The sequence below is a fragment of the Sturnira hondurensis genome, unplaced genomic scaffold (genome assembly GCF_014824575.4).
Source record: "Sturnira hondurensis isolate 20B ecotype Veracruz unplaced genomic scaffold, ASM1482457v3 Scaffold0016663, whole genome shotgun sequence".
NCBI lineage: Eukaryota > Metazoa > Chordata > Mammalia > Chiroptera > Phyllostomidae > Sturnira > Sturnira hondurensis.
The window spans coordinates 12,710,781-12,723,885 of NW_028089294.1; the positions used below are offsets into that span (position 1 = coordinate 12,710,781).

General features: G+C 40.5%; 1 protein-coding gene across 1 annotated transcript in view; it reads right to left on the reverse strand.

The window, feature by feature from the left end:
* The window catches only part of LCLAT1 (lysocardiolipin acyltransferase 1), a 150,818-nt gene that overhangs the window by 88,983 nt on the left and 48,730 nt on the right, over positions 1–13,105 (reverse strand). The window contains exon 2 of the mRNA XM_037066642.1: positions 3,058–3,226. Within this exon, the coding sequence (XP_036922537.1) occupies positions 3,058–3,222 (165 nt within the window). The 5' untranslated portion in view covers positions 3,223–3,226. The remainder of the gene's footprint in view (positions 1–3,057; positions 3,227–13,105) is intronic.

Consider the following 13,105-nt stretch of genomic DNA (forward strand, 5'->3'; position numbering starts at 1 on the left):
TCACTCGCTGTTTTCAACACACGAGTCATACTCAGCACAGGCCCACTCACAGTTCCCATCTCACCTCACATGGAGTGGGGGTTCCGGAGGGACCCTATATTCTCTCTCCACTTTCCCTCACCCATCCTAGTGTATGTGATCGAAGTTGTATCAGGTAAACAGATGCACAATGTAATTCTTTGGTAATACTAACGGTACCAGTACAGCAGCAGCTATGGCAGGATTTGTTGAGTAAATTCCAGCATTTCTTCCAGAACAATACAATGTAAACTGTGTGCATGACTGGTCAGAAAAGAAGAGACTATATTTCCCAGATTGTGTTACAACTTTTAGCCGTTCTCACCAATGGGTGAATAAGAGAGACATGCGTGCCTTGTATGTAACACACTGGTCCAAAAGAAACGAGCCCTGGACTTCTCCCCTCCCCACTGACCGCATAGCGGAACAGAGACACGGCAGTGGCCGGCCCTGACCACACAGAGTGGGATATTACACCAGGCTGGGGAGAAGGAATCTCAGGAATCTGCACTGACACCAGGGGGCAGAGCAACCTGCCAACCTGGACCTGAGGATAAATAAAGTTCCATCTTACTCAAGCCACTGTATTTTAAATTTTCTTAGATAGTACAGTTGAGCCTACCCCTTAAAATGAAGACAGGAGCAAACATTTGCTGCACACTTTACAAAGGTTTTATCAGCACCCCATTTAGTTGTCACAATCACTCTCGGAGGTGTGTAGATAGCATCAGTACCCTTTTTTATAGATGAAGAAAGAGAAGTTTAGAGAGCTACGTAGCTTAGCCAAGTTTAAATAACTAGAAAGCAGTAAGGCTAGTGAAACTAAACGTGCCAATACGCACTCTGCTTATATTGGCTCTCCAAGGAAAGCTGACTGGACGCTGTAAATCATTACAATTGCAACGAGTTCTATCGATGTAACAAGTACAAGTTCTCAAATCTCTTAAGGTTTTGGTAGAGAGGTTCAGCCACAAACACAAGATTCAAAACCAAAAGATTATATACCATTGAAAGCTGATGACATTAAAAAAAATGAAGTATAAAGCAAAATAAGACTGTTACCAAAAAATCATTTACCTCCAAATGTTTGTTTTAGAAACCTATATACAATGTGGAATCTGGATTGGATCTCAGAGGTTATCTACTCTGAATTCCTTATTTTACAGATGACGAAACCTAAAAAAAGTTATATAAATGACTTAAACGAATTAAACATTTTCAAAATGAAATGTCTATGGTTTTATTAATGACTATAAGTGGGGGAAAACTGAACATTTAGACAGCTTGTAGGTGACTTTTTAGAAAAACTACTCATGACAGTTAATTTTATGTGAACTGAAACTGTGCTTATTTTACTTAATATAAACACTTTATAGAGAAATACTCACTTTGTAAATAAGCGAGGGATAGTGGCTATGCAATACACGATGAATATTTTATATTAAATGGTATGTTTGACAGCTGGTATGAAATAATGAATTTTGTAATTTTAAAGCTGATTTAAAAATCCTACTCTAAGAATTCATGGCCTGGAGAGTCAACTGCTGTCCTCTGACAAAGGAAGTAGTAGTCTTTCAGGGGGATATAAGCCAGAAAAGAAGGTGGTCGAGCTGAGTAAATCTAAATTTGACAAGATGTTTTGGGCGGAAGGACTGCTACTTCCCCAAGGACAGAGGTCCTGTCCGTCCTGTTCACCACCGCATCCCAGCAAAACGTCCAGCACATGGTGGACACTTAATAATTGTTGGAGGACTTTTCAGGGATCCTGTTGACTACTTTTGCAATAAACAAAAGTTACATCAAAAAATCCTCCTACTAAAAAAAGACAAAGAAATTTTGCCTAAAAGAATAAGAAAGATCCATACCAAGAACGTAAAGATAGTACAAATATTCACTGCAAAGTATTTCCGACAGGAAAGGAAAGGGGAAAAAGCAAGGAGGGTGACCGCTGCCTCCAGCCCCGGCAGAGTAACTGGTTCCAGACTCACCACCCAGCTGACTTAAAGGCACGTATGGTCGTAATGAATAAATTGAGAAAGAACCTCAAGAAAGTAATGAAACCAACACAGAACAACAAATTCTAGATATTAAAAGTACAGTATTTTAGCCCTGGCTGGTGTAGCTCAGTGGACTGAGCACGGGCCTGCGAACCACACGATCACGGTTCGATTCCCAGTCATGGCACATGCCTGGGTTGCAGGCCAGTTCCTAGTGAGGGACTCACAAGAGGCAACCATACATTGATATTTCTCTCTCTCTCCTTCCTTTCCCCTCTAAAAATAAATAAATAAAGTATTTTTTAAAAGTACAGTATTTGAAACAGAAATGCACTATGTGGAGGAGAAAGCATCAGTGAACTTGGTACCCTGTGCAACACTATTCCAATATAAGAAATCTAACATACATATAATTGTAGTCCCAAGAACAAAGAAGAGAAAGAATTAAACCCAAAAAATATGAAGAATTAATGGCCCAATCTGGAGGAAACAAACTAAGCTGCAGATCCAAGAAGCCAAATGAACACAACAAATTAAACATAAAGAAAACCACATTTAGCTGTATCACGATGAAATTGCTAAAAACAAGGAAATCTTGAAAGCGGTCAGAGAAAAATGACACATTTCATAAAGAGAAGCAACAATATGTGTGATGGCTAATCATTCATAAAATATCAAGGAAACCATAAGACAGTAGAACTTTAAAATATGAAGAGAAAAAATGGTGTAGCCAGCAGCACTATCCTTCGAAAATGAAGGCAAAAGAAGGAAAAACAATGAAATGAAAACAGTTCACCTACAGGAGCCCTCACTATAAGAAAAGCTAAAGCCAGGTGACGTAGCTCAGGCTTTAATTATTTATAACATAAATTATTTTTATTTCCCTCTAGTCCCCCCCCCCTTTAAGTTCTAATGCACCTCTTATACAACCGGGAAGCCTTCTGACGGCTAACGTTTGACTGAATCCAACTCTCACAAAGTGAAACTCAATAGGTCAGGCCACTCGGGTGCAGGCCGTCTCCTGCTCCGGCGTGCAGCTTACCACGGGAAGCGTGAGCCAGGTTGCCACGAGGCGGTTGTTGATCCAGCGATACCAGGACGGGTTCACAACCATCAGAGGTAGAAAGGGACCGAGCATGAAGATGCTTCCAAAAAAGCTTCCCCAAAACAGAGTGAGTATGAAGTAAATCCCTTTCCATGACACCATGATTCTGAAAGATACAAAAAGAAGGTATATTTTGTTACTACACGTAACTGCCCAAATTCAATTTCAGAATGATGCCTACATAATCTTATAGGCATAATCATAACCTTATTAATTATAGGGCCGCAGCACAGGCTCTGATAAATGCTGAGAACTTGAACACCACAGAGGGGACCCTCCTACATGACCAACTGGTCTAACAAGTGGTGAGTGCGTTCGAAATTCACACTTTCAAAGGAGTAAATGGCCCCCCAAAATAAAGCTGTCCAGTTTATGAAGCCTGAGTTTTCTGTCTGTTTATTAGTATTAACATAAGCCTGTATATTTTCCTCCTCAGGATATTATCCAACATAAAATCTTAAAACAGTCCAAAACTTCTTTTATATCCTACTCTAACAAACAGACTTCATGGACTTAACACTGCAGAACAGCTTCCTAAGGGTGACTATGCCTAAAAGTGATGACAATTTTACAGCGCGCTGAAAAAAGTTTTTAAATCTAGAAATGTTAATTATTTACGTTAGAATCTGAAAGTATATCTTTGGTCAATTAGTCTTAGACTGGCTCTTCATGACGTAAAGGTTAAACAGAAGTCGGACTCCTCGTTCTCTTCCCTAAACTATTTGCCAAAGGGTTACAGGCAGCCATCTGTACCTGCAGGTCCCACATCTGCGAATGTAACTGTAGACAGAAAACATCTGGGGGGAAATGTTGCTCTGCTGCTCAAGTACACAATGCAGTTAGGCCTGTGATGGTTGTGTCTGTATCAAACAGGCACAGGCCTCTTCTTTTTGTCATTATTCCCCCAACAATTCAGTGTTCATAACTATTCACATAGCATTGACACTGTATTAGGCATTATAATCTGGAGATGACTTAAAGTAATGAGAGGATGTGTGTCGATCACTTGTAAATGTGATGCCACTTTATCTAAGGGGCTTCAGTACCCTCAGATGGTGGGAACGAACACCCGTGGGGACCGAGGGCCAGCTGTGCTTTTTGAGCAGCCTCATAACCAGAAGAACAGAATACTGATGTTTTAAAACTGGAAACACAGTCTAAAATAAGTAATTAGACATCTGATTTTACAACCTGAACTATATTACAGCAAAAATATGGTTTACCTCTGAATAATAAAACTATCAGAAATATTAAACTATGAAAACAACAATGATTAAGATAATAAATCCTAGGAGTTCTCATCACAAGGAAAAAGAAAGAAAACAAAAATAGCCTGAAAATGTATGTATTAAAAGAGGTATTCTAGCAATCAAGACCTCTGAATATTTAAAAAGAATCACAGCAGGAAACAAATAATAATTTCAAATGCCATGGTGCTTTAAATAATGTCACACAAACAACAAAATAGACCGAATCCCTTAATAACACAGAATAATCAAGCTTATCTGGGTCCTAAGTATATTATCAAATCTCTACCAACACATGAGTACAAAACCGGCCAAAGTACAAGCAGAATAAACATCTCACAAGAACTCCTTTTCTATCTCAGAGCTGAGACGTGCGGGGAGAGAGCGAGGGCGGAGACACAGGCCACGGGAAGGCAGTGGGCAAACAACGCGTCCACACAGGCCCAGAAGCGACGGTGCCCCTGCACACCCGCACTGTGCCTTCTCAGGCTCAGGCCCTCCACTTTGCATTGAAAGACGTTATAGGCCGCTTCCCTCCAGTCTTTAGATTAACTTAAAGCTTTTCTTAATAGGGAAAAAAAATCTTCTAAATTCAGCACTCTCAACCCCTAATTCCTTTTATAACCTCAAAAAAAAAAAAAAAAACACTCCTGCACTGCTGCCACTATATTTGAAAACCCATAACTACCTTTTTCTATCTTTGCTTGTTTCTGCCGATTGCTCATTAGCTGGTTCTATATTTAGATACCCCTGAACTCCTGGTGAGATGTAAGACGCACTTCACAATGTAGTCACAGATAACTCTCCCCACCAGACCCCATCAAAGGCTCGGGCACACTTCTTCCTCACCTACTGAACAATTTTGTATTTGATGTCATTACAAAAAAATATATATGTATGTTGGGAACTGCCCTGCCTGGTTTCAGAAGCTTTAACCCTCCATGGCTAAGACTGAGTGCAAGACCTTGAGACCATAAGCCACTAAGGAGACAAAGCTTATCTCCCTGGCAGGGGCGCCACCTCTGCCCCCTTTTACTTCATCCTGCTTGGCCCTGGGCAGATGACTGGTTAGCCAATGATGGGTAAGATTCCTTAAAGGAGAGACGACCTAAGACAGACACAGTTACGAAGGGAAGGGAAGTCCTCAGGGAAGGACTTGGGGATCTATAAAAAAAGGGGATGATGGACCCCCACCCCTCAGCTTTGGCATAGCCTGAGTTCTCATTCTGTCTGTGAGAAGTCTCCTAATCTCTTGGCTGCCTTACTTCCTCTGCCTGATTTAAGCCTGAAACAATGCCAGAGGTGGGTGCAGCCCTGTGATGGAATGAGTGGGTTCCCCAGGGGGGAAACCAGGCCTAAGAAAGAATGCATAAAATCCTGTGAAACCTGCTTTGCTAATGTCCTCAATTTTCTGATAAGGGTCTGAGCATGCAATGAGTTTGTTCCCCAAAGTTTTACAGCCCTTTAGCTATCTGACCCTGACTCAGAATAAGCCCTCAGAGTTCTTTGTATGTTATCTATTCTTTGATCCTTACTGCCTGACAATGACTGATGAGCTTTACCTGTATTCCTGTGCAAACTGAACCCAATCAAAGCCCATTGAGGAACAGGCTCCTGGTCCTTCTCCTCTGAGAGTTCGGCCACCTTTCCTCCCAAGCAGATCATGTCTTGGTAGATGTATTCTCATCCATGGTGGCTGGGGCTGGCTCTGTGGGAGGAGCCCCCCCACATTTACGTGTGTGTGTGTGTGTGTGTGTGTGTGTGTGTAAAAGGAGCTGAGATATAATCTAATAAGATCTTTTCATTTTTACAATAATGAAGGTGAGGACCAGGAGATGACTTTCCTAAATCCATATAACAAGTTAGGAGAATCGAGCCTTTTTTCTGCCTGTGCTTTTTCCTGCCGAGGGGCTGGGAGTCAGAGAATGGAGTCAACTTGAAACGTATATTCAAACACAGACTTAAAGGCATGTGTCGCATGCGTATACTGGGATTACTCACAGGAAGTCTGATCTAAAACTTGTTTCCATCCTATTCCTGTTTCTTCCCTAACCTCTCAAACATCTGCTCCTGACTCAATAAACATACACCAAACAGGCCCACCGTGTACCAACTACTGTGCTAGTCATTTGGGGATACAGAGTGACTGACAGACACACCAGCCTTTCACAAATCGAATGGTCCCTCCACCTCCTCCTACAAACACCTCCCTGGCTCTGCAGCTCACCTAGCCCCACTCCGTAATTTCCTCCAAGTCTCAAGGGTCTGACAGACAAACATGGTTAAGAATTATGCTACACACTTATTTAGGGTAGCTAAAGTTTTCTTAAAATGGGCAATATCAGGTGCTGACTAGGATACAGAGCAGTCAGAACTCACATATACATTGCTGGGGGGCGGGGGGGGATACAAAATGGTATGGCCACTCTGGAAAACAGTTTAGGCAGTTTCTTAAAATGTTAAGTGTACATTTACCCAGAATTCCTACTGCTGAATATCCAAAAAAAAATGAAAACTTATGTTGAATTAACAACCTGCACACAATTGTTTATAGCTGTATTATTCACAATTGCCAAAAAATGGAAAGAACCCAAATGTTGGTCAGGGGTGAATGGATTAACGAATTGTAGTAAATCTACGGAATACTATTTAGCAATAAAGACTGCTGATACAACAGCTTGAGTGAATCTCCCCTGCATCGATCAGGCTGAGTGAAGGAGGTCAGACTCAAACGGTGTGACTTCTTTTTTACTGCACGACTTCATTCAGATGACTTTCTGGGAAAGGCAAAACTCTAGGAGGGGGAAGCAGATCAGCGGCGGCCAAAGGCTGGGGGTGAGGAGAGGGGTGACTGAAGGGGCAGCGCAGGGGAGTTTTGGGGGTGGGGAAACTGTCCTGTTTCCTGGTGGCAGTAAAGTTACGAGACTATGCATTCGTCATAACTCATAGAACGTACAAGTAAAAAGTGACTTTTTTACTGTATGTAGATTAAAAAGTGGTTTTAAAATTATGCTACGTGAGCTTTTAGAATATGCCAGGCACCGTTTCACATTTCATATCTTTTCCATGAGTGAGCTTGTTTGGCACTCGCAATAATCCTCTGCTGTATGTATTTTCATTGCCCCCCCTTTGATATATGAGGTTATTGAGACACAAAGTGATTAAGTAGCATCTCAAGATTAATACAGCTAGCACAGAAATGGCAGGGCTGGGATCTGAGTCCAAGAATTCGGCATCCAAGTCCACGTTCAGTCTACAATGCTAGACTATGCTTCTTTTTCAAGAACAGATTACTTCTGTAATCTATTAGACATGCACATTTTAAAACAACTGGTTTATAAAATAAGATGTAACAATTCAAAACTAAATTTTTAATGCCGCATGCAAAAAGTATTTCAAATTTTGGGAGTTCACAGGGACTTGGTGAAGAAACCTAATGCCTTTCTCACATTACCATCCCTGGCACCTAACGTAATGTGGGGCACACCAAAACGTGGGCGGTTGGGGGGGCAGGAGGGCCAGGAACTGGGGCTGCCAGCTTCTGCTGGGAAAAGAGTCTGGCTCTATAACTGGTAAATTAAACACCTCATCTTTCAAAATCTTCTAAAATTAAAAAAGGTTGTATCACTGAGAAGTAATTACAATCACTGCAATTTCTTATTATTGTGTATTCTTTGTATAATACCATCAGCATTCTAATTTTTAAAAGAGCCATTTGGAAAAGAAATAATCCTAGTTTTAAAATGGCACATCCATTTTATTGCCAAAAACAGAGACACAGACACAAAACTCTCGGTCACCTTGAAAAGCTACGCCTGCACCTCAGCGTAGCCCAAGAACCGTTTCCCAAGGCACTACTTTCCCTTCAGCGAGTGAACAAGCGCTCTGAGCCCACCAGGGCCCTAGCCCACCCTGTGACTCTGATGCTGATGCTTGCCCACGCTGTCTGACCATCTATGGTTCAAATGCTCACAACACCACACAGAGGCGAGACGGAATACATAATTTGGAATCCACTGGGAATACCTCCAGTTCCTTACTCGGGAAGAAAAACACATTTCCTTCATAAAATCTTATTTTATCATGTAACAATTCCACTATTAACCAGTATCGCTCTCACAATCTAATACTGAAGCTACGTATACTAAGAAATGATTGTAATTCAATGTGATACATGCTGTAATAGAGGTATAACAGAAGTATGCAACATCAGTGAGAGGAGATCAAAGGAAGGCCGGATGGACTCTGCTAAAAGGGATTAAAGAAGGCAACAGACTCCTGGAGGATAAGTTTGGGAGAAGGGAGAGAATATTTTAGGCGGTAACGCATGCAGAGTTGGAGACATTGGAACCGGCAAGGCTACAGCTGGGAGCTGTAACGCATTAGATACTGAGGTATACAGAACACACTGGAGCTGCAAGAAATCATGAGGACACGAGTCCCAGGAACGAAGTGCACACACCCAGCCCAGGACAGGACAGGAAGACATATGACTCATGTTTGGGGATAACTGTTGAAAGTAATATGGTACACGTAAGCATGGAGTCAATCAGCATACAAACTAGTTTTAAAAAGAGCCTTAAGAGCAAAGAGCTTCTCTGCCTTTCAAAACAGACAGTGCATCGGCACGTGGCAGGAAGGCCAGCACTGACGGACGCTGGTATCGGGGAGGGCTGGGAGGGCTCTGCCGCTCAGCAGCCCGATGACCAATGACCGCAGCCAGTCTCTTACCCTGGGGGCTTACAGATGGGAAGTTGGGAAAAACACCTCGAAGGCCTACTTTTTGCCCACCTTTTAAGCACCTGCTATTTACACACTAGGCCCATTATGGAAGGCTCTTGATATTTATTCATTTAACACCTAAAAGGTCAACTACCCACGAACAACCCAACAAAGGTCCATGACATGTGAGTTATGTGTAATTTTGCTGAAATTCAAAGTTGAAAGCTGAACTCGGCAAGGCTGGTGTCAAAAAACAAACCATGTCAGCATTGGTGGAAGAATGGTGAGCACAGCTGCCTTCCAAAAAAACAAGTCATTAGATAGTAATAATCTGGCTAACTGTCCAGTATCCGAACTCAATGGGCCTTTATTCTGTTCTGCTTACCTCACATGCACTCAGGTGGGGGGAGTAGCAGGTGGGATACGCCACAGATTTGCAAATTCGAGCTTTTGGAAGGAACCCACCAACAGCTGCAAGGCCCTACCAGATACCCTGACTGCAGTGCACTCTTCCTTGACTGTGGATTTCCAGGAGTCATTTACCCGTGAACTTGACCACTGCCTTCCCAGAAAAGGATCTTGTCAACCCTCTGGCAAGCTGAGGTCAGACTATCACTCGGAAACTCTGTATCTGTAAGAATCTTCATCTAATAATAATGGCAATGTTAGCTGGATTATGCCTACTTTTCAAGTTTTCAAGAAAAATTACAAATAAGTCATCTGGGGATACACACATCTATTTGGGAGTATGACGCAGACTTCTAAAGAAAAACAATGAGTAACGAAAGAACAGTACCTGCCATGGTAGGAAGACACAGGAGGCCTCTCAGGTACTGGAAATGCTCTTTCTTAAGGACAGGGAACACGTATGTGTTCGCCAACAGTGACTTTAAAAATATTCCATCAAAGGCTAGGCTTAGACATTTTTGCCGATCTGCACACACGCCAGGTACCACAGGCTGTTCTAACCATAAGATATATTAGCAATGTTTTCAGTGATTACCATTCTTGGTAATAGGAAAGGAACAGAGCTTTTACTTTTTAATTCATGTACTATTATATTACTTTAATTTTTATAAAGACTAAACATGCATTACTTTATAATTAAAATATTTTAATTATAAAGTTTTTAAGAACATATTCATTAATCCAGGTGAGAAACAATTACCTCTCTTTGCTCTAAAGCCTAATTAAATACTTCACCATAAAAAAACAATCCTTGGGAATCAGGTGAAACACATACACGAGACAAGTTTACTCCAAAATACATAAGCAACATGTTCATCTCGATTCCAATGCCAAAATCAAATACATATAATAAAAGTGCAAAAATGAATGTCAATTATTGCAAATATGCACATGTAATAATAATAATCTTTATTATTATTTATCCTCACCCAAGGACATGCTTATTGATTTTACAGAGAAGAGAAGGGAGAGAAAGAAGGAAAGAACATCGATGTGAAAGAGAAACACTAATCAGCTGCCTCTCATACGTGCCCCAGCCCAGGGACCGAACCCACAACACGGGCATGTGTGCCAACTGGCAATCAAGCAAGCCCCATGACCTTCTGGTTTAGGGGACAACGCTCCAACCCACTGAGCCACACCGCTACACCTGTACATGTAATAATTATTGCAAAGTGGTCACTTAACAATGAAAACAAAAATGTTTTAACATGCGGCTAAAACAATTAACCCTGATTATTGAGATTACACAATGTGGAAGCATTTAACTGTGTTTGTTACTTAAAAAGAATTTAAGTGTAATGCTCTTTATGCACTACTCTTGTAAGCTAGTTGGATACTTCGCACCCGGACACAATAACACTGATTTAGTTTTTACACAAACATTAGTGAAATATTTATGAGCTAATTAATTTCTTTCAAATTCGATATATTTTTAAATCCCTAAATGCATGTTAATTTGCATGTCCTGATTCTGATGAGCATTTCTGCATTTTGCAGAATTCAGTAACATAAGCACATCTGTCTGGCTTGAAGTGCTATGCCTTATTTTCTCATGAGCACTGAATTCGTTTTCCTTTCCAATCTCAAAAGACAGTGGCTCACAGATAAATTTAACATTCAATTCCAGAAGCAAAGATTATGGTTATTATTTTCTGTCTCCTCTTACAATCTTTTATTTGTATTCTTATTGGCATTATCGCCTCTGTCTTTCATTGCAAATCGCTAAAAGTTCTTTTAGGGAACAGACTATTAAAATAAATGCAAAAGAATGCCACCATTAGTAACTGTATTCATCTTTACTTATTTTACAACATTTTTAAAAGTCTCTTACCACAGTAAGAAAAAGAAAAAAGTCTCTTCTAAACCATGTCAGAAATTTGCTAAAAATTTCTTTTAGAATTTACGTAAGAGATATTCTGAAGACAAAAAGGTACACTCCTTTAATAAGTGAATCACTAAAAGAAATTAAAAAACAAAAGTAAGCCAGAAAGCACTTAAAACACGTTTCCACACCCACTAAGGATTCATAAGACAGGGAGGGGGGGCTGAAAGGCTAACGTGCGAAGTTTTAGCACTGGCACCTTTACCTGTTTGGAAAATGACACCAACAGTGACGGGAAAGGGACGGACCACACGGTTTCACGCTTTCTGAAGCAGCACAAGAGAATAATATTTTCCCAAGTACAAGAAGAAGGTACAAGGTAAGCAGGTATTGCAGTTAGAGAGCACTAGCCAAAATAAAACCACAGTTTACCAATTTTGATAAAGCACAAGACAGTTAAAGAGCAGAAGGCTTGGTCTGACAGTTAAAGAGCAGATCAAGCCTCAGATCTACCCCAAATTAAGCAAGGACTTGCAACAATCTACTGGATTTCAGTACACACGTGAGCTAACTGCCGGGGAGGGGAGGGGGTCCGCTCTGACAGTTCTTAGAAGGGTGTGAGGACATCAAGGGTTATACTGGGTTGGCCAGAAAGTCTGTTTAGTTTTTTCCGTAAATAAAAGACACACCTTTCATTTTCACCGATAATCGATTTGGGTATTTTGAGTATTTCGCTATCTCCTGCTATTGGCTTCTAATGGGTAGAGGCCAGGGGTGCTGCTAAACACCTTCCATTGCGTAAGACAGCCCCACAGCAAAGATTTGGCTGGAATGTCAACAGTACCAAGAAACGTCACAAACCACTTTGACACGTTCGATCAGTCGCAGCACTTTCTCCATACAGTGCACAAATATTTTTTGTGTGTTTCAGTTACATTTTTACCTTTCTGGAAATAAAGCATAATATACCTAAAATGTCACATATCTCCTTCCATCCTCGATATTAAAATGGCTACACAAAAACTCACCACTTTGATAACTTTCTCTTAAATGCACGCTGATATGTCAGCTGTCACAACACAATCTAACAAAACTGTTTTGAATGAAGTTAAAGACAACTAAGCACTACTAGAGCCATCTTACAGGAAAACCCTAAACAAACTTTTTGGTCAAGCCAATATAATGAGATTGATCTCTTGAAGTTTAGTGAGAAAAGAAATTATCTGTATCAATAGTCATAGTTCTCTAAACTGTGACGCAATTCTTAAAATGTATTCAAAAGTTAATACACAAAAGATGAGAGTATGTCCTATATGATTCTATTTATCTAAAGTTCAAAAACAGAGAAACTGATGTACAGGTAGAAGTAAGGGTGACAGCTGTCCCGGGAAGGATGGAGCCGGGCACCAAGGGGCTCCAGGGGTCTCGGCGAGGCTCTGTGTTGATCTGGGCGGAGGTTACACATGACACAGTCACTCAGTTAAGAGTCACCGAGCTGTGTACTTGTGATTTATGGGCTCTTCTATAGGGAGGTTATATTTCAATAATATTTACAAAAAGTTATAATATAATATAACTTTTATAATAATAATTTAATATAATGATATTATATTATTGTATTAATAATAATATAATATATTAATAATATATAAAATATATTAATTTAAACTGGGTACTTTACAAGTAATCCAATTCAATATATGTAGTTTACAAGAAGAAAATA